At 36.3% G+C, this 25,000-nt stretch overlaps 3 protein-coding genes across 3 annotated transcripts; all 3 read left to right on the top strand.

Moving 5' to 3' along the window:
* Positions 1 to 291: 291 nt before the first annotated feature.
* LOC110159296 (1-phosphatidylinositol 4,5-bisphosphate phosphodiesterase delta-3-A-like) lies at positions 292 to 8,122 on the top strand (the record flags this gene model as incomplete). The annotated part of the gene is made up of 8 exons (XM_055161200.1): positions 292 to 444; positions 794 to 949; positions 2,273 to 2,423; positions 3,190 to 3,306; positions 4,789 to 4,967; positions 6,269 to 6,404; positions 6,602 to 6,751; positions 6,820 to 8,122. Coding segments are annotated over 8 exons (1,185 nt in total), but the record flags the coding sequence as incomplete, so codon positions are not given.
* Positions 8,123 to 8,323: 201 nt separating this feature from the next.
* nmt1a (N-myristoyltransferase 1a) lies at positions 8,324 to 22,491 on the top strand. Its single transcript, XM_020923829.2, has 12 exons — positions 8,324 to 8,440; positions 12,088 to 12,187; positions 13,736 to 13,880; positions 14,642 to 14,760; positions 15,213 to 15,304; positions 15,656 to 15,772; positions 15,882 to 16,052; positions 17,092 to 17,200; positions 17,289 to 17,459; positions 18,202 to 18,366; positions 18,780 to 18,917; positions 19,560 to 22,491. Exons 1-12 carry the CDS (start codon positions 8,337 to 8,339, stop codon positions 19,578 to 19,580), a joined length of 1,452 nt encoding a protein of 483 aa, XP_020779488.1. The 5' UTR covers positions 8,324 to 8,336; the 3' UTR covers positions 19,581 to 22,491.
* Positions 22,492 to 23,089: 598 nt separating this feature from the next.
* LOC129411204 (all-trans-retinol 13,14-reductase-like) lies at positions 23,090 to 24,471 on the top strand. Its single transcript, XM_055161199.1, has 2 exons — positions 23,090 to 23,373; positions 24,254 to 24,471. The coding sequence occupies exons 1-2, from the start codon at positions 23,217 to 23,219 to the stop codon at positions 24,454 to 24,456; spliced, it is 360 nt and encodes a 119-aa protein (XP_055017174.1). The 5' UTR covers positions 23,090 to 23,216; the 3' UTR covers positions 24,457 to 24,471.
* The last annotated feature ends 529 nt before the right edge of the window (positions 24,472 to 25,000 follow it).

The raw sequence follows: 25,000 nt of genomic DNA, 5'->3' as shown, positions 1-25,000 counted from the left end.
CACATAAATGAACCAAGCCTTTTAGATTGAGTTTTTGGTGTTGGTAGAGGTATTTCATTTTAGTTCTCACTGCTTTTTCCTGTATTTTTGTACTTTTCTTCTCAATTTTCTTCCACAAACTGCCACTTGATTGATGTAAAACTATAATATATACCACAGATACTGTCCTTCCAAACTAAGTAGTAATTAGAAAAGCATGAAAACCTGTCGTATCCACTTTTGTTTTTAAACTATTGTCCTGTTTCACTTACAGAGCATTTCTTTCCTGTTTCTCTGTGTTTGTATCTGCAGGTGTCTCCGTACCCTCTGGTCCTGTCTTTAGAGAACCACTGCTCTGTAGAGCAGCAGGCCGTCATGGCCAAACACCTCCGCTCCATTCTGGGCAACAGGCTCCTCACCAAACCCCTGACCGACCAGCCCCTGAACCAACTGCCCTCTCCGGAGGTACTAACACATAACAAAACTTCTCTATATCATACGAAAATGCACTTAACTGCAAAACCACAGCTGTACAGTATATATATCAATATATCACTGAGATGTGTACTCTTGTCAAACCACCATTCTAGATTGCACATTTCAGGCAAAGCAATAATATCCAATATATGCCTTCCACCAGAAAAGTTGCATAATGTACCTTTAAAAATCCCATATTACACCATTTTCGATCTATCCTATAATTTTGTTCACAAACATTATTACGCGGCTTAAAGCTCACAATAGTCAATTTAGCGTAATAAAGGACTTTTAAGATATCATCTAGTTTGTTTTATTTGTTTATTGTGTGTTTTAGGAGCTGAAGTATCGTATTCTGGTGAAGGGGAAGAAGCACACCCCTCACCTGGGCCAACTGTCGAAGACTGGGAGCGCGGCCAGTTTCTCATCCAGCACTGACCTGGAGGATCTGGGGACCAGCAGCAAAAACACCCCCAAGAGGGACCCAGCTAAGGTCAGAGAGGCCTGAACCTGTATAGACAAATTTTAATGATCCACATGGGAAATTATTTGGACACAGTAGCTTACACACTACAATATATTAGAGCAAAAATATTAAAAAAATATATAATAATAAATTGAAAATAAGTAGCAAAAACTAAAGGCATAAAGGCATAACCAGGATACAGTGAAACGTTACACATTATAATGGGCTGAATGCATTGTTTTGTTGCCCCTGCTTGCAACAAAACAGACCCATAAACCAGTGCATTTACTCAATTTCAGTGCAGCCAGCAAAGGGTAAATAAAGATAACTGATATAAGCTTAATCTAAATCCTTTGAATAGGCTTGACTCCATGGAGATGTCATTGCATTGCCTAGAATTTTCCACAGTATGGGGTTAAACCGATCCAGCTCTATGAGGAGTAGCACGTGACACTAGGTCAGTTTGTGGAGCGAAAATCCCAGTCACAGTTAAAATGCTTTTTTTTTTCTATGTGTAATATTAAAAGCACTCAAAATGAAATAAATGTAACGTAAACAAGTTCAATGCCATGCAGTGGAATTTCCATGGTGGCGGTCCCTCCATTTAGAAATTTACCATTATGAAATATATAATTTTTTTGGACCTTTCTACCATTTTATAATGTCATTCCCCCATAAAAAAACATGCCTGAAGAGGTTTAAAATGTCCCCCATACGTATTATTATGTATTAGCTATTTGCTATTAAATTTATTATGTATTAGCAGTCAAAACCCCATAGAAGTAAAATGCCCCCTCTTTAAGGCAATTCATTGCAAGAAATATTACAGAAATATATGTCTCTCACGATAACACAGTTTGAACTGCGATATATTGATGAAGTAAATGAAGTAAGCCAAAAAATAACCAAAACTGTCCCCATAGTACAAAGAAAATGTACAGACAATAAATACTCACCCTCAAAAAATATTGTTCCAGCTTTCATATACTGAGCACAAAGTAATCGAGACAGGCCTATGGGAATACTGTTAGCCTCTTTAGAATCCTCTTAATATTGCAATAAATATCTTACCATGAGACAGAAAGAGTGAAAAATATTACATTTGATTATTACATTCCTTTTATAAAGTGCCATAGTAGCTGTCCATGTGTAACCTGTATACCATACCAACTTTATTTAAAAAGCACTTTTAAATACTTTAAATTGATGCTGTACACATAGAATAGACAAAGACAATCACAGTCACAATGTAACTATTAAAACAAGAAGGCACAAGAATATCAAGTTACTTAACAACAAGAAATCTGCAAAACCAGTATGTGATGGACATGTTTTGTTTTGTGTTGGCAGGTCTCTTCCAAACTGAGCCAGGATCTATCAGAGCTGGTGGTATATTGCCGTAGTGTCTCCTTCAGTGGATTTGAAAACACAAATGAAAAAGCTCCAAATGAAATGTCCTCTTTCTCTGAGAGCGATGCCCTAAAGCTGATCAAAGACTCTGGTACAGCCCTGGACATAATCATATTTTCGCATTTCAGACAAAGGCTAAGGTGCACTTTAACGGGCCCTTATTACACTATTTTCTGATCTATGTTATACGTAACGTTGTTTCCTCATCAAAAACATACATGGTGTTTTGTTTCATTCACATGTTTAACACACAGATCCTGCATATTTAGGCTGAGTTCTTCTCTCAAACAGAAAACACTCTGTTCCACCTTGTGATGTCATTTTGTAATACAAGAGCTCCATGTGGGAAGTGCTCCTCTGTGTTTTTAAACCCCATACACCTTCACTAGAATTATTTGGATCATTTCAGCCCCAATCTCGCTTGTTTTTTTAATACTTATTATTATGAATTCATTATTAAAATACATATTTTTGCTTATTGTTATTATATTTATTGTGATGTGTGCTCTATGTCCAAATAATTTCCCTTGTGGATCAATAAAGTTTGTCTAAGTCTAAATCTCAGTCTAAGTTGGAGAAGGTAAAAGGTAGCTGTTAACTTGAAAACTATCGCTTCATTACAACAAGGTGGAACAGGCCATTTTGAACTTTGGAGATGTTTACAGACTAATAGTAAAGAATTAGTCAGACACATGTGAATGAAACAAAACCCAACACTAGGTATGTTTTTGAGGAGGTAGCAACATTATTACATGGCCTCAAGCTCACAAGAGTCGATTTTGTGTAATATAGGACCTGTAATATGGAAAAACAACCTCCAGTGGTTTATGGTATGTGCTTTTGTTTTGATTTTGCAGGAAAGCTCTTTGTACGGCACAACAGCAGGCAGCTGAGCCGGATCTACCCCTCCGGCCAGCGTCTCCAATCGTCCAACTATGATCCTCAGGAAATGTGGAATGGGGGTTGCCAGATGGGTTAGTACTCCAGCCGAGAAGCAGCGATTCTGATAATAGCTAATTAAATTCTTTGTCAATGAAAGAGACACTCAATATTCACAGCTGCCGCTCCATTCTGGGGGTGCTTATGTGTTTTGTGCAAGAAGAAAATCTACATGAGTTGAAGTGCATTGAGCTCTTAATAGTGAATTTAAATGGAGCTGTGTTGATTAGTTTTGATGTATTTATGTTTCCTTAGTTGTAGATTATTTGATATGTTTCTGATTGGTTAAGGTCAAGAAAAATGATCAGCCTTCGTTTAAGAGTCATTTTCTACCCAATATAAGTTAAGTAGTGTTTGCAAAATAAGAAAGCATTAAAATAAATTATTACTGAACAAGTCATACTAGGTTTTATAAAACAAGATTAATCATGACTGAGACACAAATGCAACTGAGTAATTTTCTTGCCCAGTAAAAGGTAAATGTATATATGTGAATAGTTAATACGTTGCTGCAGTTAAACTTGACCTCTATATATGAAATTAAGTAATTTTGTATGCACTGCAATAATAAGTTATTATAGTTTAATAAATCTTACATCACAACTATCCTTCTATATATCACTGATTTTGGTATCATAAATACAGTTTGTCATTTTTACTATGTTTTGTCAGTCATGGTCACATCCAGAAACCAATATCCAGTTTTATATGACAGCAATGACAAAATGAAAGCTACTGCGATCAAACGAAGTATTCATGTGATTTTAAGTCTTTATCGTTATTTCTTTTTATGCACATCTGTAAACTTTATTTTGTAAAATCAATGTTTAAAGGTGCACGGTGTAACATTTCTAGTGGAGGGTCTGTTCCCTGCTTGTCTCCATAGAAATGTTACTGCTTTGTCTAGAATGTCCCACAGGATAAATTAAACCTAATTAGATCTAATCACAAGAGAGACAAGCAGGTTGCAGCAGTACGCCACATCACAATTCAGATCTGTGGGGGGGTCGTCCCTATTCACAGAAAGAATTATTGTATTTTTGAGCAATAGAAACACCTGTAATGAATAAATGCTAGATGTATATCTTTAATGTCATACCATGGAACATTCCATGCCAAGCAATAACATCTCCATGGAGACAAGCAGGTAGTGGAGGCTCTACTAGAAAAGTTGCAAAGTGCACTTTTAAGCTTTCCATGTGACAAAACACAATGAAAGCTACTCAGATCACATTTCAGTATTTGTGATACTAATTTGAACTCCTCTAGACATTTTTTTATGTATAGCTGTAGCACTTTCATCTTGTTAAATCACTGTTTAAATCAATGTTTAAAATGCCTTCCTTCCTCAAAAATTGTTCCTGAATTTTAGGTGGAATTTGATGACATAAATAGAGGAATTCTGTTTTAGAACCTAGAGCTACTTCTTGTATTTCTGTGCTTCTTCTGTGCCCTTAACTAATTTTAAATGAATGCATGAATCTGTCACTCACTGTTTTGAACTTGTTTCTGTGCAGTGGCTCTGAACTTCCAAACCCCGGGGGAGCAGATGGACTTGAACCAGGGCCGCTTCCTTCAGAACGGTCGTTGTGGTTATGTACTCAAACCCAGCTTCATGTGCAGCTCCTCCTCCGAGTTTAACCCTGAAAATACAGGAGGAGGACCTGGCCATGTCCCCACACAACTGACTATACGAGTGAGCCATGTCATTTAAAGGACCTATATTACTCTATTTTCTGATCTATGCTGTAATATTGTTTTCCTCATCACAAACATACCCAGAATTGTGTTTTGTTTCATTCATACATGTTTAACACACAAACATATATACAAGACAGAAGACACTCTACAAGTAATAATGTCATAAGGTAATACTACATATTATTAATTAATTAATTAATGTATTTATTAATTAATTAATTTATTTATTTATTTAATAAGGACAGTGCATATTAATGAACATCTACAACATTACAGTGTAAATATGCCAGATAATAGCAAAAATGCTAATTTCCATTTCCATTACATAGACCCTTACTATTATCATTTGGCTGATTTCAGCCCTGGAATTGCCAATCTCTACTGAACTAAAGATAAACTGTTAACTTGAAAACTACCACTTCATGACATCACAAGCTGGAGTCTAGCTTTTTGAGCTTTGAAGATGTAGACAAACTAATAATAAAGGATTACTCAAATTTGTTTGAATGAAACAAAACACAACTCCAGGTATGTTTTTGATGAGCTAGCAACATGGCTGAAACCTCACAACTGTGAAACTTTGCATATCCTGTGAAACTTTAAAGTGTTTATTTGGATAGGATAATGCATAGTTTCCGGCTGTCCTCTCCCATGCAATAAAGTATAGATTGAGTAGTTTGAAGTAGAGTAGATTGAATCCCAGCCTGAATGGGTACAATTAGAAAATCATAAATTAAAAGACTGCAATGATTCTGATTCATTGTTGTCCTTAGTAAATAACTATTTATATTGTCTTCTTGAGGTCTCATAAAGTATATATTATGAACCTGCTAAACTTTTTTGTCTGTCCTTGTTTTAGTGTTACTTTATTGTGAAGTGTCTTTGAGTTTTTGTGAAAAGCACTATATAAAAATTGTATTATTATTATTTATATAATAATAATACTAATAATAATAATAATAACCTGCTAACCCTTTTGTTTGATATCTACAAATATGTGTAAAATGAATGTGATTTTTGTGTTAGTTTACAGTTAAAAAAAGTGATTTGGTGTTAAAAATGAACCATGAAACCAATCACAGTACTTAGTTCAGGACTATAACTATGCAGACTATACTATTCTTGACACATAGATAGAGCAGTGACAAAAGCTGGTTGTGCTCATAATTTAAGAAACATTCATACCCAAATGTTAAAAGAGACATGTCTTATCTTAAGATTTTTTTTTTTTAATAAATATGACCAGTGCATTGTTGTATTTGGCCTAAACTGATGTGTTTATGTTTTGTTTATCAGATCATTTCAGCACAGCAGCTGCCCAAAATCAACACAGAGAAGGCCAGCTCCATTGTGGACCCCCTCGTCTGGGTCGAGATCCATGGAGTGGACATAGACAATGCTAAAAACAAAACCCATCGCATCGACAACAATGGTAATTTTGTGCTTTTGTTCATAAATGTGTCCTGCCTCCAGATCAGATCAATAACACATGAATATGTGCAGTTTATGGATGGATTATTTATATATTTTTCACTGTTGTGTAAACATGTGCTCCTTCCTGTTTAAGGCCTACAGTAGTTTGTATGAGAGGAACAGTGACAATTTACAGCTCTTGTGCGCCCTCTGCAGGATTCAACCCGAGGTGGGACTGCACTCTGAGCTTCCAGCTGCAGGTGCCAGAGCTGGCCCTGGTGCGGTTTGTGGTGGAGGACCATGATCACACAGCAAAAAATGACTTTGTGGGACAGTTCACTTTGCCTTTTACGAGTTTACGAACAGGTCTGTGAACGCCTCACACTGCACTGCTAATGTCACCAGTGTTAGTAACCATTATTATGTGTCCTCAGGTTATCGGCACGTTCACTTACTGAAGGCAGATGGCTCCAGTCTGTCCCCAGCCACTCTCTTTGTGCACGTTAAAGTGGCACGCAGAGGAGTTCCCATCAAAACCGTGGCGGAGCGAATGGCCACCGCCAAAGGCAAAGCATGATGTGAATCTAAACGGCTGCTAAGCGGTTATTCCAAAAAAAAAGCTTTGGTCAAAGCTTTTGAATACAGCAACACTGCTTCTGCAGTGTGCCAGTGTCCTGGACCAGACCTCAAGTGGTCCAACTCACACAGAGCCACGAGTCCAAAGGAAGAGAGAATCTGAGTCCTTAACAAATGATGTGCCTCAGGCTGGATCTATGACTCACTGTGAGAGTGTCTACAGCGCACTGAATATTGTATTTTATCGAATACAGTGACACAATCTGAAGTATTTTACTTATACTTAATTATTAACTCAGTATTAACTCTAATGAAGTGATTAGAGGTTAAAATATTTAACATATTTAAGAGAATGTACTTATGTTTGTGTTGTTATAACTGGATAATGCTTGCATGTTTGATTATTACTACGTAATTTTTAAAATATGTAATAATAATTTGCATTATTATATTAAATGTAATTTTGTTGTATTGTAACAGAATACATTTCAACATTTTAACAATGGGTGATGCACACCCAGTCTTACTTGAAACATCTCCTACATCAAGCACTTTGTTACTGATTTTAAAAGTAGGCTACATACAGTATTCTACACTGTATCTTAAGCAGACATTTGTTGTTTACAAAACCTCTTAATTGTCATTTTGATTGTTCTGTGTCGGCAAGCTGAAGTTGTGGCTTTACGTGAAGAGGCTTATCTCAGTGGATTACATATTACTTACACACTACTGCAGAATCTTACAATACTGACTGAACTGTGCCCGTCATGCTGTAGGCACTTTTATTTAATGTTCTGCATTGAATACTTAAAAATTATGTAACAATTATAACACTAGAAGCTGTGTCAAACTTTATTCATAATGTGAATTTTGTTTCATCTTTTGTGTGTGCAAATAATCTACTGTTTTCATAACAAAGTTAAACACTGTTGTGAAATAAGATTTGAGACATCACTGAGTTTCAAACATTAAAGTTTGATAAAGTTTAGTTTGTTTTTGTCATGGAGGATTTGAATATGAATCAGTTAGACTGGCTTTTGAGTTTTGTGTTATATCTAATTAAATCTAAATTGTGCAATTAATGTATCTGATTAATTTTAATAACATCCACCATAGTTGATTACAGTGCTGTAATTACTGTCCTATAAGCCTGAATAAAGAAATAATACCATTAGACAATACGACTGTTATTTGCAAACCCATAGCTTTTCATATAGACCCCACATTATGTTGTATACTGGGCACAATGAATGCACTTGAGGGCAAAAGGGGCTATCACAAACTTGCAGCCCTGCACTGACTGAGCCAATGGCATCAAAGCAGTTTTAAAGGCGTAGGGGCACGCACGCGGCAGCTGCACACTTCCGTGTTGAAGATGGCGGATGAGAATGAGACAGCACCGATGCCGGAGAACGAAGATGTAGAAGACCACGGACACTGCAGCGACTGTGAAAATGACGAGCACCACTTTGACGATGGGTAAATGGCACTCTCTGTCATCTTAGCGATGCAAAACTTGCCACGTTTTTTGCGTTATTTTAGCTTAGAGATAACAGAATGAAAGCCAGACGAGCAGCCAGAATCGACTGCGCTTGGGAGCAGTAATCCCGCCCACTTGTCTTTACCTGATTGGTTGAAGTGCTTGTTTGTTTGCTCATTCTGTGATCTGATTGGCTGTCGTGGAGTTCTCTTCCTCATTTGGGTGGGCTCAACGCCGCTTTCCTCTAGTTTAGCTTTTAATGTTAATTGAGGATAAAAAATGTGCTTGAAAGCTAGCCAAAACTAACATCATATTACAACTAAAAGCGCGGGGCAGAACGTCTATCAACGTATCAAAATCACAAAATCTTCAAAATCTTTATAATTAGCATGTCGCAAGAGTAAGCATGCAGAGTATGCATTTGACGGCAGCCTCATTTGACATTTGAAGAGTTAGCTTTCAGGCTAATTTAGCTGTCAAACCCCCATTGTGTTAGTCTTGGCACAGACTGCACAGCTGAAACCGAAACAAACAAGGTTGATGTTACGCGTTTACCACCGTAGAAATGTTTGTTGAGCCTTTATTAAACTACAATACAACATAATAACCCAGCTCTTAATACTTCGCCCAATTAAACGTGTAATAAAATATACTAGCTTTGAGCATTAGACAACACATCGATATTAGCTTGTGTGTGCTTTGGTAATTGACAGCGGACAAACTGATAATAAACTGACCAAATGAATTATGTGTGATCAAAATTAAGGTGTGTCTTGTTTGCATTTTAAAATCAGTTGTATTTTCGGAAATATACAGAATAATAAATCATTGCATATGAGACAGATGCATGCACCCATCTACATTAATGTAGTAGTTATACACATTTAGTAGTTAGTTAGTGTCAATTATTAAAAAAAAAATTAGGTCCAATCTTTTTTCCTTGTCTTTCAGTTAGCTTGGATCACACACACACCTAAAACAGTAATGGTTTTATCTTCTCACATAAAGTCTTTTAAAGCTGACAGAGTAAACAGAAAGGTACGCTAATACAAATAGGCTACTGAACAGTCAGGGATCATTATCGTTTTGGATCAGGTATCACCCCATAGCAGTATATTGAAACTCTAATATCTCCAAATCTGTTGTTTACTTAACTGTAGGTTATGCAAAAAATGATCAGTCCTCATGTGCCACTCCCAGTAATCTATACAATTTAGGGATGCACCGGCTTTTTCAGTTCCAATACCAATTCCGATACTATAGCTTTAAGTATCTACCAATACCCAATCTCACGCACTATACACAATATCTCGATTTTGCTGCAATGGGCAGCTTTGGAAGTTGATTCAATTTTTTACCCATTGCAACATAAAAATGACAGATTTTTTAATGAAATTGGCTGCTGCTCCAGTGAAAGAAATGTAATGACTATTAATTGAATTGAGGCAAATATGGAGTTCTCGTTTTAGACTAGAAAACAAAGCTTGATTATGGCGATGAACTGTGATGTAGTGGAAGGCTGTGGAACAAACCATTCAAAGCTTTGTTGTCTATTGTCTGTAGCAGCCACTCATTGACCCCTGGCTCGTACATACATTACACACTCCTTCTGCAGAGGTCATGTGATTCACCATCTGTGCGGCCGGACCCAGGGCAAGGCCACGCTCTCCTCACGGACACTAATGAGATTATCCTGTGTAAGTACGGAGGCTCAGGAGGGACATAAGATGAGGCAGTGGAGTAGGGCTGTGTGGTTGCTCAGCTTTGGACCAGAAAATGTGCTTTGTTGATACAACTTTGGAAAATAAGTTCTAAATCAAAATCTGACTATGGAAACTATTTGACAGCTGCTTTTGTATACTTGTGGTTTGATCAGAACATATTTCTGTCAACCCATGTTTCAAAATTACTGCAAAAACATGTCAAGCATAAATGTTACAAAAATAAGATGAGTTAATTGTTTCAGTTTGTGCTGGGTATTGCCAAGAACCTCACAATACAATATGTGTCCCAATACAAGGCAATGATATCCTTGAAAAGGGTCCAGAATGCCGTTTCATATAGATTTGGTTAAGATTATGGTGGCACAAATCATTTTTATTTGAATGACTCAATTTCATTCAATTTGTGGAGCATACATATCACTTACTCCCTATATTTAATCTTTAACCAGTCATTTTTGACCAGTCTAGTCTCTTTTATAAGTTTATAATAATACAACAAAGCAACAAAGTCTAATTTTGTTATGCCAATATAGTCCAAGTTGTTTTTTAGGCTATGAGAGTGCCACCATTGTCTCCTGTATTAATGGGGAATGGAGGTCTCAAAAGTTTACCAAATTAATACAAAATACATTGTAATTTTGTTTCCACAGTGCCTTTAATGTCAGCACAATAACTCAGTTTTTCATCTTAAGCCTTAATATAGGTGTATATTTTGTCAGTTTATAATGAATTAACATTGTCAAAAGTATTGCATCGTGCTTCTCTGAATTAGGCCTGTCACAATATTTACTATATGGATATATCGTTCAATATATGAAAGCTGGAACAATATATTTTGGGGCTCAATATTTATCATGTGTACAGTTTCTTTGCAATAGCAGGGAGATTTTTCAGGGTAGCTGCGGGGTCTTAAAAGTCTTAAAAAGGTCTTAAATTTCATGTTCCTAAATTAAGGTCTTAAAAAGTCTTAAATTTAGTTTTCCAAGTGTTATTTTTTTCACAAAGGTCTTAAATTTCATTAGCCTATTTTTTTTGTAAAATCAACCAACCTACAGTACAATGCTAAACGAAGGGGGAAAAAAAACAGCAACAATGTGAAATCATGTAATGTGAATAAATGTCTAATTTGAAATATGTGCAAACAATACTTTGGTTTCTGGCACCGACGGTGATGAGTAAACCATCAATAGAGTGGAGGAACATACTGGAAGGATCATGGGGAAGTGTAGGTTTAATCCACAGTGGCTCTAGATGCAGTAGTTGGTTGATCATTATTAGAATTGGATCTGGTGGTTTTCGCCCGCATGTTGGGTGTGATGTTGGTCTTAATTTTCATTTAAGTGGTCTTAAAAAGGTCTTTTAAAAAGTCTTAAATTTGAGGTAATCAAACTTGGGGATACCCTGTTTTTGCCATTTTCATGTAATAAGGTTTTGAGTTGAAGATGGTTGAATAGAAACTTTCTGTGGCTAATTACTGGTTCTTTTGTTATTTATTTGTTGCAGCTTATGGCTTTTTATGAGTATATTTAAAAATGAGTTTATTAGGATTCACCTGCTCTGTGTCAGTGGCATTAAGTAGTTCCAATATTATTGTTTATTGCACTATTTTTCTGCTTCAAAATCATGACAGGCCTACTCTGTATGGTTATGTGTATTGCAGTATCGGTAGTTTGAGTACAGCCCAAGTTTCAATCCATCCACAGAATGTCACAAGATGGTGTATTTATTCTGCGTGTCCCAGGACTAAAAATGTAGGTCAAATCCTCAAACTAATCAGTTCCACAAGGACGCAGAGTCATGGGCAGATCTTGGACAAGAGTGACTTTGAGATCTTTCTATCTTCCAGATGGTTTTGAAGAGGTTTATTATTATTTCCCTTAATAATGGACTTCATATTGACCCATATATTTGTTTTTTGACAGTGACAAGGGTGAAGACTCTGGCACCAAGAAGAAGAAAAAGAAGCAGAAAAAGAAGAAAAAATCTGGTGCAACAGAAGGAGCTCAGGACCCTCTCGCCAAGGCAAGACATTTTTTCTTGATCAAGTGGTTAACTGTATACTTTTCTATGTCAAAATATCAGATTGAGGGCAAAAGTTTAAGGTGCACTATGTAAATTTTTATGGTAGGGGTCCCCTACCTGTTTGATTCCTCAGAATGTTCTACAGAATGGCATTTAATTTAACTATCTCCTATGGAGACAAGCAGGCCACATGACAAGGCTGAGTTAAAGGTCAGATCTGTGGAGAAGAGGGCCTGTTTACAGTAATAATGAATGTTTTGCTGTAGTTTAACAGAAATAAAAACACTTGTAATTGAAATAAGTACAAGAGCTAATTGTTTAATGCCATACTGTGGAACATCCCAGGCAAAGCAATAACTAGAAAAGCACTCAGAGAGCGCAGACCTCCGCCAAGGACTACCCCCTTTTTTTATATAAATTGCAATAAAATCAGTCTTCTGGATCAGATCCGGATCAGCCTTTGGAATATGAAAGAGGATCCCATTGTCAATCCCTGAGTCAAATTTCATGGGGTTTGGTCAATAATTAACTGAGATATTGAGAAACACAATTTTTGGCCCCATTTACCACAATGTTAACTAAAATTTCAAAGTGATCCAGAATCCAGAATTTCTTCCGGATCACCCCCAAAATGAAATCATTTCTTCCTTTTCACATTTCCAACAAATCCTGAAAATTTCATCAAAATCGGTCCATAACTTTTTGAGTTATGTTGCTAACAGACAAACAAACAAACAAACAAACCGACAAACGCCGGCAAAAACATAACCTCCTTGGCAGAGGTAATGAATAGATACTTTTGTTATCCCAATGGAATTTTTTTTTTTTTTTAGGCAGCATACGGTTCATAATACAATACATAATATAATACACATCATCAGTTTATCATATCTATGGTGACAAGTTGATGGAAGTCCCTCCATCAGAAAAGCTGTGTAGTGCACAATTGAATAGTTGTGATTAAGCAGTTTCTTTATTTTCAGCCCTACTACAGACTATAAAGGCATCTGAGTGTTTCAGTTATGTCACCACTTTAATGACATTATCATGAAATTTAATTTGCAGTCAATGTTTTGCGACTAACTTCTTCAGGGCTTTGTGTTATTTGTGTTATTTATTGCGGTCATTTTTTTGTCTTTTTTCCTGGAATATTCCACAGTATGACTTTAAACAGCTCTACGTCAGATTTATTCAATTACATGTGGTTTTATAGCTCAAAAATGCCTAGATAAACAGGCAGACTATGAGCAAGGTTGCCTCTCCACAGATCTGACCTGTAACTTGGTCTGGTTTGGTCTCCATGAAAGTAGAAAGGTTTAATACCATACTTTGAAACATTCCAGGCAAATCAATAACATTTTCATGGAACTCCACCTCCATCAGAAATGTTACACAATGCACCTTTAAACTAACCAACAGCATTTTTACACTTATGCAAAACATTCTACCATAGAGTCCTTAGCTGCCCTCGGCTCACTTTAAACTATGGGCCCCTTAGAATGTTGTGGGATCACATGAGAGTAACTTACCCCATGCTCTTCCAAACAGGTGAACTCTTTGCCAGCGGATAAGCTACAAGAGATCCAAAAGGCCATCGAATTGTTCTCTGTCGGCCAAGGCCCTGCCAAAACCATGGAGGAAGCAACTAGAAGGAGCTACCAGTTTTGGGACACGCAACCTGTGCCCAAGCTAGGTATGGTTTTGGAAGACCAGGAACTATCTATGATAAAGTATCTATCTAAGTACTAAGTACTTATCTATGTAAGTAATTAATGGCCTATATTATGAAAATGTCCTCCTTTTGACATTTCTACCACGTAAGAATTTGGCATCAAAAACATTCTCCAAGTCTGTTGTTTGATATTTCAGTAAACTTGCATATTAAAGGATCTGTATTGCAGTATTTTCACCTGTTATAATCTTGTTTCCTCATAAAAAACATACCTGGAATTGTGTTTTCTTTCATTCACACAGATTGAGTTCTTCTCTCAAACACTCTGTTTCACTTTGTGATGTTATGTGGTAGGAAGGATGTGCTCACTTGTGTTTAAACTAAATACACTTTCACAAGAATCGTTTGGATAATTTCAGTCCTGGAATTGCCCATCTCTACTGAGCTAAAGGTAAAAGGTCACTGTTAACTTGAAAATCACACAAGGTGGAACAGAGTATTTTGAGCTTTGGAGATGTAGAAAGACTAATATTAAAGGCTTTCTGGTCGCGAATATTTACAGAATAAAGTGTATTATTGATGAAACCCTGATGATCGTGATGATTATGGTAATGAATTCTCTGTCCTTCGTTAATTGAGATAATCAAATTACAACAAATTATGTTTTATAATTGACTAATCACAATGAATCAATTAATCATTACAGCCCTATTTGTTGGTTTATGAGACACTTGAGAATCATATTTCTGTTACTGTTTTCTAAATCTGCTCTTTTCGTTCAGGGGAGACAGTGACTTCACACGGCTGCATTGAACCTGACAAAGACCAGATCCGAGAGGAGCCCTACAGCCTCCCACAAGGCTTCTGCTGGGACACTCTGGATTTGGGCGACCCTGGAGTGGTAAGAAAAGCTAAAATAAAAACCCATAATATATTTTAAAATGTTTGTTAGGCCTGTGACGATAATTACTGTATTAACTTATCATTCAATATATGATGGGTGTTTTGGCAATCAGTATTTATCATGGGTACTTTGTACTAGTGGGGAACTGTTTTATCTTTCTGTACTACCATAAGATTTGAGCCATAGAGGTTTGAATAAATAACTTCTGTGACTCATTAAGTGTTTCATGTATTTATTGCAGCTCATATTCATTAATAATACTGTGCATATAGAAGAATTTTGGGCGTAATGACTTTCAGTAGTTATTGTCTGTACTTAAAATTTTGCTATTGTGACAGGCATAGTTTTTTGGATAATTTGTGTACATTTCTGGTCTCAACATGGTGAATCATTTAGATTTTGACTCCAATAACCATTTTGTTGATGCTTCATCATTTTCTCATATTCAGCTTAAAGAGCTTTACACACTTCTGAATGAGAACTACGTAGAAGACGATGACAACATGTTTCGCTTTGACTACTCCCCCGAGTTCCTGCTCTGGTGAGATTTTGTCTTTCCATTTGATGTCGAACAGTTTATGCACTTCTGTAAACAGACTGTAGCTTTGCTGCACGCTCAGTGTGGTTAAGAGGAGAGACGAATTATGCTTTTTAATAGAAACTTAGATTAGATTTTTTACTTTTGTCAAAACAAGCATTCAGCTGCTCTTTTGTAATAAGGTCTGATCACTTTGTGTAACTCTCATGTTGTAATGTGTTTACTGTTTGCTTTGTTATTGAATGTCTGTACAGTGCTAGTGTCTGTTGTCCTGCCAATTACTACAGATGGAAAATATCCATTGGGCTAATTCTGGCATAATTATATTGTATTGTATTTTTTTTTCCCCCTCAGGGCTTTGCGGCCTCCCGGTTGGTTGCCCCAATGGCATTGTGGGGTGCGGGTAAACTCTAACCAAAAACTGGTCGGCTTCATCAGTGCCATCCCGGCTAATATACGTATCTATGACATGTAAGCAGCAAATCTATCTTGCACATATGAAAATATATCCTGAGAATATTGTTGAAGTTACCTTATTCTTTATTTGTGTAATTGATTGAGATGTGGTTCTGTTTTTTAGAGAAAAGAAAATGGTGGAGATAAACTTCCTTTGCGTCCATAAGAAGCTTCGGTCCAAACGCGTGGCTCCGGTGCTGATCCGAGAGATCACCAGACGAGTGAATCGTGAGGGCATCTTTCAGGCGGTGTACACAGCTGGAGTGGTACTGCCCAAACCCGTCGGCACATGCAGGTAGGGCTGTCGTGGTGACAAAATTTGAAGTGCGATCTACTGCTGAAGTAAATATAGATGATAAGCGATAATACTGAAACTAATGTAAGCCACTGACACAATAACCCTAAAGCAGATTTAAAACACAACAAAATATTCTGAATCTACAATATTATAAAAAAACATGAGCTGCAATATATAAATAGCCGAATGAAACACTTTAGTAATTAGTTTGCATCTGTAATGAGTCACTCATGAGTCAACGTCTTACAGATCAAATCTTTTTCTTTTAGCCAAAACATTACCCCAAATTTTCCAGTAGTGCTAAGAAGATGTACAAATGATAAATACTGAACCCCAAAATATATTGTTACAACTTTCATATCTTGAATAATAATAAGTTGATAAGTAACATATAATGCACTATACTCTATAGCAGTGGTTCTCAAACTTTTCCCTGCATCTATAAGGTCATAAATAAATTAAGTAGAATACCACCACACAGTATGGAATGCATAAATAATGCATGAAAAGCAACTTTGAGCATCTGGAAAATCGCTATATAGGACTAGTACATTATTTTTTTTGTCAGATGTTCACCAACAGAATATGATTAAATTTGAAGTGAATTTGGATGAAATATGACTTGGCCTCCGTTCTTGTCTCATGTTCAGTTAAATGTTACTTAATTATTTTGGGACCATGTACCAGGATCGCCTACATATGGCTCACTTACTGTGGAAACATTTGAAACTAGTGCAGGGAGCTTAGTTTGTAACCGACAAGACAACAAATATAGGCCAATTTGCATCAACATCTGTCACAGTGTGGCTGGAATTAAACCATACAAATGTTAAAATTGAATGTGTAAAGTTAAAGATGCGTTTAACTTGATGGAGTTGGTATCAAAAAGGTGTAAGACAAACTTATTGCTCTTCAGTATCAAATCAGACACTTCTGTGAAACTGGTCTAATCTAAGACATATGTCTTTACACTGGTAAAAATCTAACCAGCTTGTAATTGTTATTTAAACATTGCTTATTCCTCTCTTTTGTGCAGGTACTGGCATCGCTCTTTGAACCCCCGAAAGCTCATCGAGGTGAAGTTTTCTCATCTGAGCAGAAACATGACTATGCAGCGCACCATGAAGTTGTACCGTCTGCCTGAGGTGGGCCACTCAAACACTGACCCCTTTAAAAATACATCATTTGACACTGACCTCATCTCACCTACTGATCTCCCTGCGTTTGTTCCAGGCCCCAAAGACGTCAGGTCTGAGGCCCATGACCAAAAAGGACGTGCCGGTGGTGCATCGCCTGTTGAACGAGTATCTGAGTCAGTTTAACCTGGTGCCTGTGATGAACCAGGAGGAGGTGTCCCATTGGCTGCTGCCCCGAGAGAACATCATAGACACTTTCTTAGTCGAGGTAATTTAAAAAGGTGGTGTTATTTTAGGATGTTATACGCACTGTAATACATGCAATGACCTAAATTCAAAACATTCATCTTATCAATAAGATGAGTAAGATTAATATCAATATTTAGGTGTAAGAAAAAATTTATTCAGGGATATACTTTTCTGAAATCCTAATTATTATTAGATAATTAGATCATTATTAAAAATTGTTGTATTTACCATTCTCATAATTTAAAAATTAAATAAATTTTACATTTTTGTTCTTATGAAGGTGTATTAGACTTTAATATTAGATGCAAGTACTGTAAGTGTAAATCACTATATATGGTCCTTTGTTTTAGCACTAGGCTAATGTCATGATCATATTGTGACCAGTCTACCTTAATATGTATCACTGGCTTCATTAACTTAAAGGCGCATTATGTAACTTTTCTAGTAGTTTTCCACCTTCACGTTTCCATGGTGCTGTTTCTTTGCCTGGAATGTTCTGCAGTATGAGATTCCACTACTGGTAACCAATAACTAGAATGCATGTTTTTGAAGTCATTTTTGTGCATATTAACATCTATAATGAGATAAATGCTAGATCAGTATGTTTTATGAAGTACTTTGGAGCATTTCTGAGCAAAGCATCTCCATGGAGACAAGCAGGTGGCCTAACCCTCCACCAGAAAAGTTACATAGTGCTCTTTTTTTAGTATTTTATCTTTCTGTACTGCATTTGAATAGTATTTTCTTACTTTCTTTTTCAGAACAATGGCAAAGTGACTGATTTCCTGAGTTTCTACACACTGCCCTCCACCATCATGAACCACCCTGTGCACCGCAGCCTGAAGGCCGCCTACTCCTTCTACAACGTGCACACCACCACCCCACTGCTCGACCTCATGTCCGACGCCCTCATCCTGGCCAAATCGGTGCGGCCCCTTTTTTGTGTTAAAGGGCCCATATTATGCTATTTTCTGATCCACGTTGTGTTGTTTCCTCATCTCAAACGTACCTGGAGTTTTGTTTTTTTAATTTGCACATGTAATTAGATTATTTCAGCACTGGAATTGCCAGTCTCTTGGTAAAGGTAACTATGGCTTCATGACACCGCAAGGTTGAGCTAAACATTTTGAGCTTTGGTGATGTAGACAGATTAATAATGCAGGATTACTCAAACATGTAAATGAAACCAAACACCACACCAGGTATGTGTTTGAGAAGGTAACAATGTTCTAACATGACTAAAAGCTCACTTTTGTGTAATATGGGACCTTTTTAAAATGATCTTATTCTTTGCATATGACATGATTTTTATGTTCTCTTGTTTTTCATCTATGAACAGAAAGGATTCGATGTCTTCAATGCACTGGATTTAATGGAAAATAAGACTTTCTTGGAGAAGCTTAAGTTTGGAATTGGAGATGGCAATCTACAGTATTATCTGTACAATTGGAAGTGTCCCAGCATGGGATCAGAAAAGGTATGCTCTGTGATTTCATTAAAACATTTATTAATACAATCCATCTTTGAAATTGCAAATGGATAATTGCTTCAAATCGGACACTGCTTTACTTTGTGTTTACAAATATTTTTTATGACAGTTCTGCTTTTTCTTGCTGCTGCAACATTACAGTTTGCATATTATTTTTATTAGGTACAAATCTTTTCTTCTCTTCCTTTTAAACGATGCCGTCACTGCATCACAATCTATAGATGCTGCTGTCATACTGATTAAATGACAGACCTGTATTGCTTTATTTGCTTTACTGAACTGCAAATGCCATAATCAATAGAGTTATACAGATATAGGCCTGTCTCAATAACACATTTTGAAGTGTTGATATTGGAACTGAAAATATTACAAGAATACTGAAGAACTCTTTTAACTATTTTGAACCTAATCAATAAAGTAATGGCATAGTGAAATACTTTGGTAGATGCATTGAGGTTAAAGCCCCACAAAACACTAGTCTTTGCTATATAATCCCATATATCTGACTTCATATTTTTAATGTCTTCTGTATGTATATCAAATGTTTACATACATTGAACGAGAGTGTGTCTCCAAATTTTTGGCACTGTATATTTGAATATAAAAAGATTTGTTTTTTTGTGTCTTCAGGTTGGCTTGGTACTGCAGTGATATTATCGGCCATGAACAGTGTAAACCCAGGAGACGGCCCCATTACTGTCCCACTGCGCAGATGACTGACACTTCTGGTTCATGAGAAAGCATCCATCTATTCTCTTTTTTTACTTTTTGAACTTTGTCCTGCACTACCGCTGCCAGCCAGAGGGGGGCGTCTTCTCCGCCTCTCCTCTGAATCACATGGACCTTAAGCCATTGTAGTTACCATCCCGTTCAACTGTATTACAAATGAAAGCTGATTTGATTGTACCACATAACATAGCATAATACAGAAAGACATAAGGTTTGCACTGATCATTCTTATACACTGTTGGCTGAATCCTATCTGTGTACATATACAAGACACTGCAATCCTAACAGGTACAAAACACTTCTAAATGTTGGAAATGCTTTTCAAAACTCAAGTCTAGCGTCCGGTTTTAGAAAAAAATCAAATGAAATAAACATTTTTAAAAACAACGCAAAATGAAATGGGGTTATGAGTAAATGCCAAAACGATAAGGGCTTTTGTTACATTTCATATTACGGTTAATAATTTACTTTAGGTGTGGGCAATATGGCAGTAACCCAGTGTTTCCCATCAGTTTATACAGAGGCTACGGTGGCATAAGCGGTCCATATTTTCATCATTTTATTCAATACAATATGTCAGATACAGTGATGGGAAGAATACTTTGAGAATGTTTTTAGTATACTGAATACCTGTTTTTGTATTCTGATACATAGGCCAACCAGAGTACTGTATTCTGAGTACTTGGATTACTTTCACTTCGAGTTATATTTAAATTAGAATAAGAGTAATAACACCACATAGGATTAAAAACGGCTTTCAGTTTGTTATGCAGTCATTTATCACTGATCCGAGAAGTTAAAATCACACATCCCTGCACGACAAAAGCAGTGTTTTTTGTTTTGTTTTTTTGTCTCATTCTGTGCAGTTTGAAGACCAAATTGTGCGATGAGATACTACCATGTATTCCTTTGAATTAAGAAAAATATTCTGAGTACCACCAAATGAAAAAGTACTTGTACGGAATAGAATTATTCAAAATTATTATTCAGATTACTTATTCTCTTGTACATATAATCAGCTACTTCCCAACACTGATCAGGTATGTCCAAACTATGGCTTAGGGGCTTATAAATGCACATATTTCAATGATTTATTGTACTGAACACCAGTGTATGGCGCTCCGTCAGTCTTCTGCATCGTCTGTGTTTTGATATATGTGACCCTTGATGAAAAAACACTTGGACACTTTGCAATATACTGTATGGAGAATAAGTCTTAATTTATCAGAAGAGCCAAAAAAATTTATATATAAATATATAATATTTATTTAAATATATGAAGTACAATTTATTTTGCCAGTTTTTTGTTCAAATTATTTTTAGACTTTGAAGGGCCACCGTAGTCTCATATTAATGGGAAACACTGATAGCCTATTAATGAAATTTTCAGCCTTCTTTTTATTATTTTGTCAGTTTTTTTTAAAGACAGAATGAGCAAAAACTACATATTTTGTCTTTAAAAAAAGAACACACAAAATTAAGATATGATAATATAATACCATATTGTTTTAGAAATGTGATTCTGTTTTGGTTATATTATAACACAGTTCGTTGCTTTTCTATTTAAGGTATCTTAATGCCAAACACAGCCAATTTTCCCCACACTCTCCTCCTATTGATCAGCCTTTCATCCTCTGAGGGCTTGGCTTTGGTTAAAGATATAATTAAGATATTAAAGGTGCATCATGTAATTTTTCTGGTGGAGGTTCCAGTCTGGCATCTGCAAGTCTCATGAAAATGTTATTGCTTGGCCTGGAATGTTTCACAGTACGATGTAAACTTGCGTATCTTTCATGTATTTAATTACATATGTTTTTATATTGCCAGAAGATACTTGGTTTGCTGGAGTCACTTGCTTGTCTCCATGGAGATTTTGTGGAACATTCCTGGCAAAACAATAACATATCTATAGAAAATATATAAGATTTTGGACTCTTTTACACAAAAGCGTACATGGTGCCCCTTTAATTAAGTACATGTTTTGGAATTATTGTCAAGTCTCTTTGAACATACATTTTCTTGTCATATCGCCCAACCCTAGTATTTTTTTGTTTCTAATTTCCACCCCGTATTCAGTATCATTCATACATTTTACACTGCTACATTTGTTAGCGCTGTTTTATTTCATTTCTCATTAGGATTACTGCACTAACAGAAGAAGCGTGATTTAGACAATAATGAAATACTGACTGTTAATAATAAACCAGTTCAGTCTATGACCTGAATCAGAGTTGGGCCTTTTAATCCACCACAAAGATGGACTTTACTTGAAGGTTTTCTCAGTAAAGACTTGGCTGTTTTGGTTATACTGGACCTAGTTTCAATTTCCACTTCTTTTACTCATTAGTGAGTTAATGCAAAATATATATGGAGCAAAATTCATATTTAAGTTTGAGATTTAAACACCGTTGGAATAATTTATTAATGTAAAGATGCACTGTGTGACTTTTCTGGTGTGGGCTCATCTCCATGGAGATGCTATTGCTTTCCTGTAGTGTTCCACAGATAGGTGTTAATCTCTCCATAATAAAGTAAATGATAAAATGTCATAGAAACAAGTATATGGTGGACCCAACACCAGAAATGTTACACGGTTTGTATTTAATCAGGTTCAGATTTAGTTATAGTTGTGGATTTTGACACTTTGTCCCTATGAAATACATTTGCAGGACATTGTGAACTGAAGTTGTTTCTTAATATAAAAATTTCAGTTTATTTGCAAATGGTTCTTATTTGGTTTCATGGAGTGTTACAAGAGAAGAATGTGAAGATGTGGGTGATTTTTTTTCTCTCTTTTTTTGAGCAAAAAATAAAATTAGGAAGTTATTGTGAAGCTACTGTTTTTTTTTTCTTCTTAACATTTCAATGATGTGGCAAATTTTTAATTAAATTGACATTGCTTTTATTGGAGTTTAAAAACATGGTGGAGCACTTCCTGTACCACATGACATCACAAGGTGGAACAGAGAGTTTTCCTTTTGAGAGAAGAACTCTGCCTAAATATGCAGGGTATATGTGTTAAACATACTGTATATCTAAAAGTGACTAAAATATATTGTGAAGACTGGAGAGTTCATAAATTACAATCAACTTATTTTATTTTATTATTTTGTTTCTAGAAGTTACAGATTTTGTACAGTAACACTGGGTCCCTTTTTTCTTCTTTTTCCACCCTATAGCTATTTTGACTACTTTTTATTTGCAGGCCTACTTGAGTAATATTTTCTGTACTCTAATTTTACTGAAGTACTTTCAGTTGACTCTACTACATGTTGAGTTATACAATCTGGGGTTGGACCACTGACTGTCACTTCTTCTGTAAAATGGACTTATTGTCTGAAATGACATGGTCTCACTGGACCTATGAGAGTGCCCGTGGGCGGTTCAGAGATTACACAATGCTGTTTGTTGGACCGGGTTGCCAGGTTGGAACATATTTTGTACCTTGGGGTGTTCTTAAAGGGGTTGGATGTTTGCAATCCGGTTTGGCAACTTGGAATCCTACACTGTGCGTCTTCCGCCTTCTCTCCAAGGGTAGTGGATGCACGCGTCGCAACGATGTGGATCAGCGTTGCAATATTTTGTGCAGCTTTGCTTGCACTAATATTAAAATATATCTTTACCACGCCTGGGCCCAATCCGTTTGAGAGGGATAGCCGCGAACCGGTCAGAGAGATCGTGCCCAGAAAGGAGAAAAACAAAGTGCTAAAGCAAGGTGAGTTATGACTATATATATTTGTTTATGATTGCAAACAATGTATAACACAAACGGTAAAGCATATTAGTATTATATAAACATGCAAATCTAGGTGAAAGGTAGTTAACTGTGATGCAATAATTAGCTGATAAATAATTTAAGATAGCGTTGGATGCCGATACGTTACGTAATGTCCCACGCGCAAGACGCATTTTAATTGTCAACGTAATCAAGATAAACATGTAAGTGCGTTTGGGTTTTGTTTATCTTTGTAAATACGGAGAATTCTGTCTCTCCTAAAAATAGTACCTTGCCAGTATTAGTTTTATGTAAACCTGCTCGTCTTATTTGTCCTGTTTGTAAATTATTTGCTTTAAATGTCTCACAGTATGGCACTAAAGTTCACTATCTTGTATGTTTTTTATTAGAGTTGCTTTAAATGCTAAAAATATACATTGTGAAAGATGGATCCTGATGTCACCTCTCCACAGATCTGACTTGTAACTTCGCTTTGTGGCATCTCCTGCTCGTCAAATAAGTTTAATGTCATACTGTGGACACTATCACGCAAATAAACCACATTTTCATGGACACAAGCAGAAAAAGTTGCTCAGTGTGTCTTTTAAAAATAACTGTTATAGTAGTTAATAATATAGTATTAGTAAGGTAAGGTAGTAGTGTGATTTGATTGTACGTGTTGAGATTTTAAAAAAAATGGCTAAAACATGCTTTGACATTACAACCCAAATAATATGAAGCGCCCAGTCCCTAACACAACTAAACACAGTTTTTGTTTTACTTTATTATCCCAAAGTCTTGAAGTGAAACAAAAAATACACGCTAATTTGAACGTACCTCCGTCAAATCAGTATCCTTATCATATACCATGTTTTTACAGGTTTTGTTGCCAGTAAAGTTCCAGAAAACTTGGATGCAGTGGTGATTGGCAGTGGTATTGGAGGACTGGGTATCGCGGTGCTTTTGGCCAAAGTTGGAAAAAGAGTTCTGGTTCTGGAGCAGCACGATCGGGCCGGGGGATGCTGCCACACATTCACTGAGAAAGGTTTCGAGTTTGACGTTGGTAAGAACTTGAAAGAGTAAAGGGCAAGTCTACAGGTGTGGTTTCTGAGTTTTCTGTCACGGTACAGCTAGTCCCTGTTTAGTTCCTATGAAGTCTTTTTTTACTATTTGCGGTTTAGTACTGGTGCAACTGGTTCATATTTAACTATGTAATTACATAAAATTGTCTTGTAATTCTGTTGATACCTGGCGTTTGATTTACTGTGCAGACTTGATCCTCCAGCAACTTCTTCTGTGTTTTTGTTTCTTCTTTTTCTTAGTTTTGCCCCAGGTATAAATTGGCTGTTTCTTCTTCCCTTTCTAAATCCAGTGTTGGGAAGATGTTGGTCATCTATTGCAATCTCATGATTTAAGTGTACTTTTGTTATTAGGGTTAAGGTCCTATAATGACTCTTGTTGTGAGCTTATAATTTTGTTACTTCATTAAGATATACCAGGAGTTGTGTCTTGTCTATATCTCTAAAGCTTAAAATGCTCTGTTCCACCTTTTGATGTCACAAAGCAGTAGGTTTCAAGTTGACAGCTACCTTATCCATTTAGTTTAGTAGAGATCACCAATTCCAGG

Source organism: Boleophthalmus pectinirostris, unplaced genomic scaffold (genome assembly GCF_026225935.1).
Source record: "Boleophthalmus pectinirostris isolate CB_2022bp ecotype Guang Dong unplaced genomic scaffold, ASM2622593v1 HiC_scaffold_391, whole genome shotgun sequence".
Lineage (NCBI taxonomy): Eukaryota > Metazoa > Chordata > Actinopteri > Gobiiformes > Gobiidae > Boleophthalmus > Boleophthalmus pectinirostris.
The sequence above is the reverse complement of the archived record's forward strand: the minus strand, read 5'-3'. Positions and strand labels throughout refer to the sequence as shown.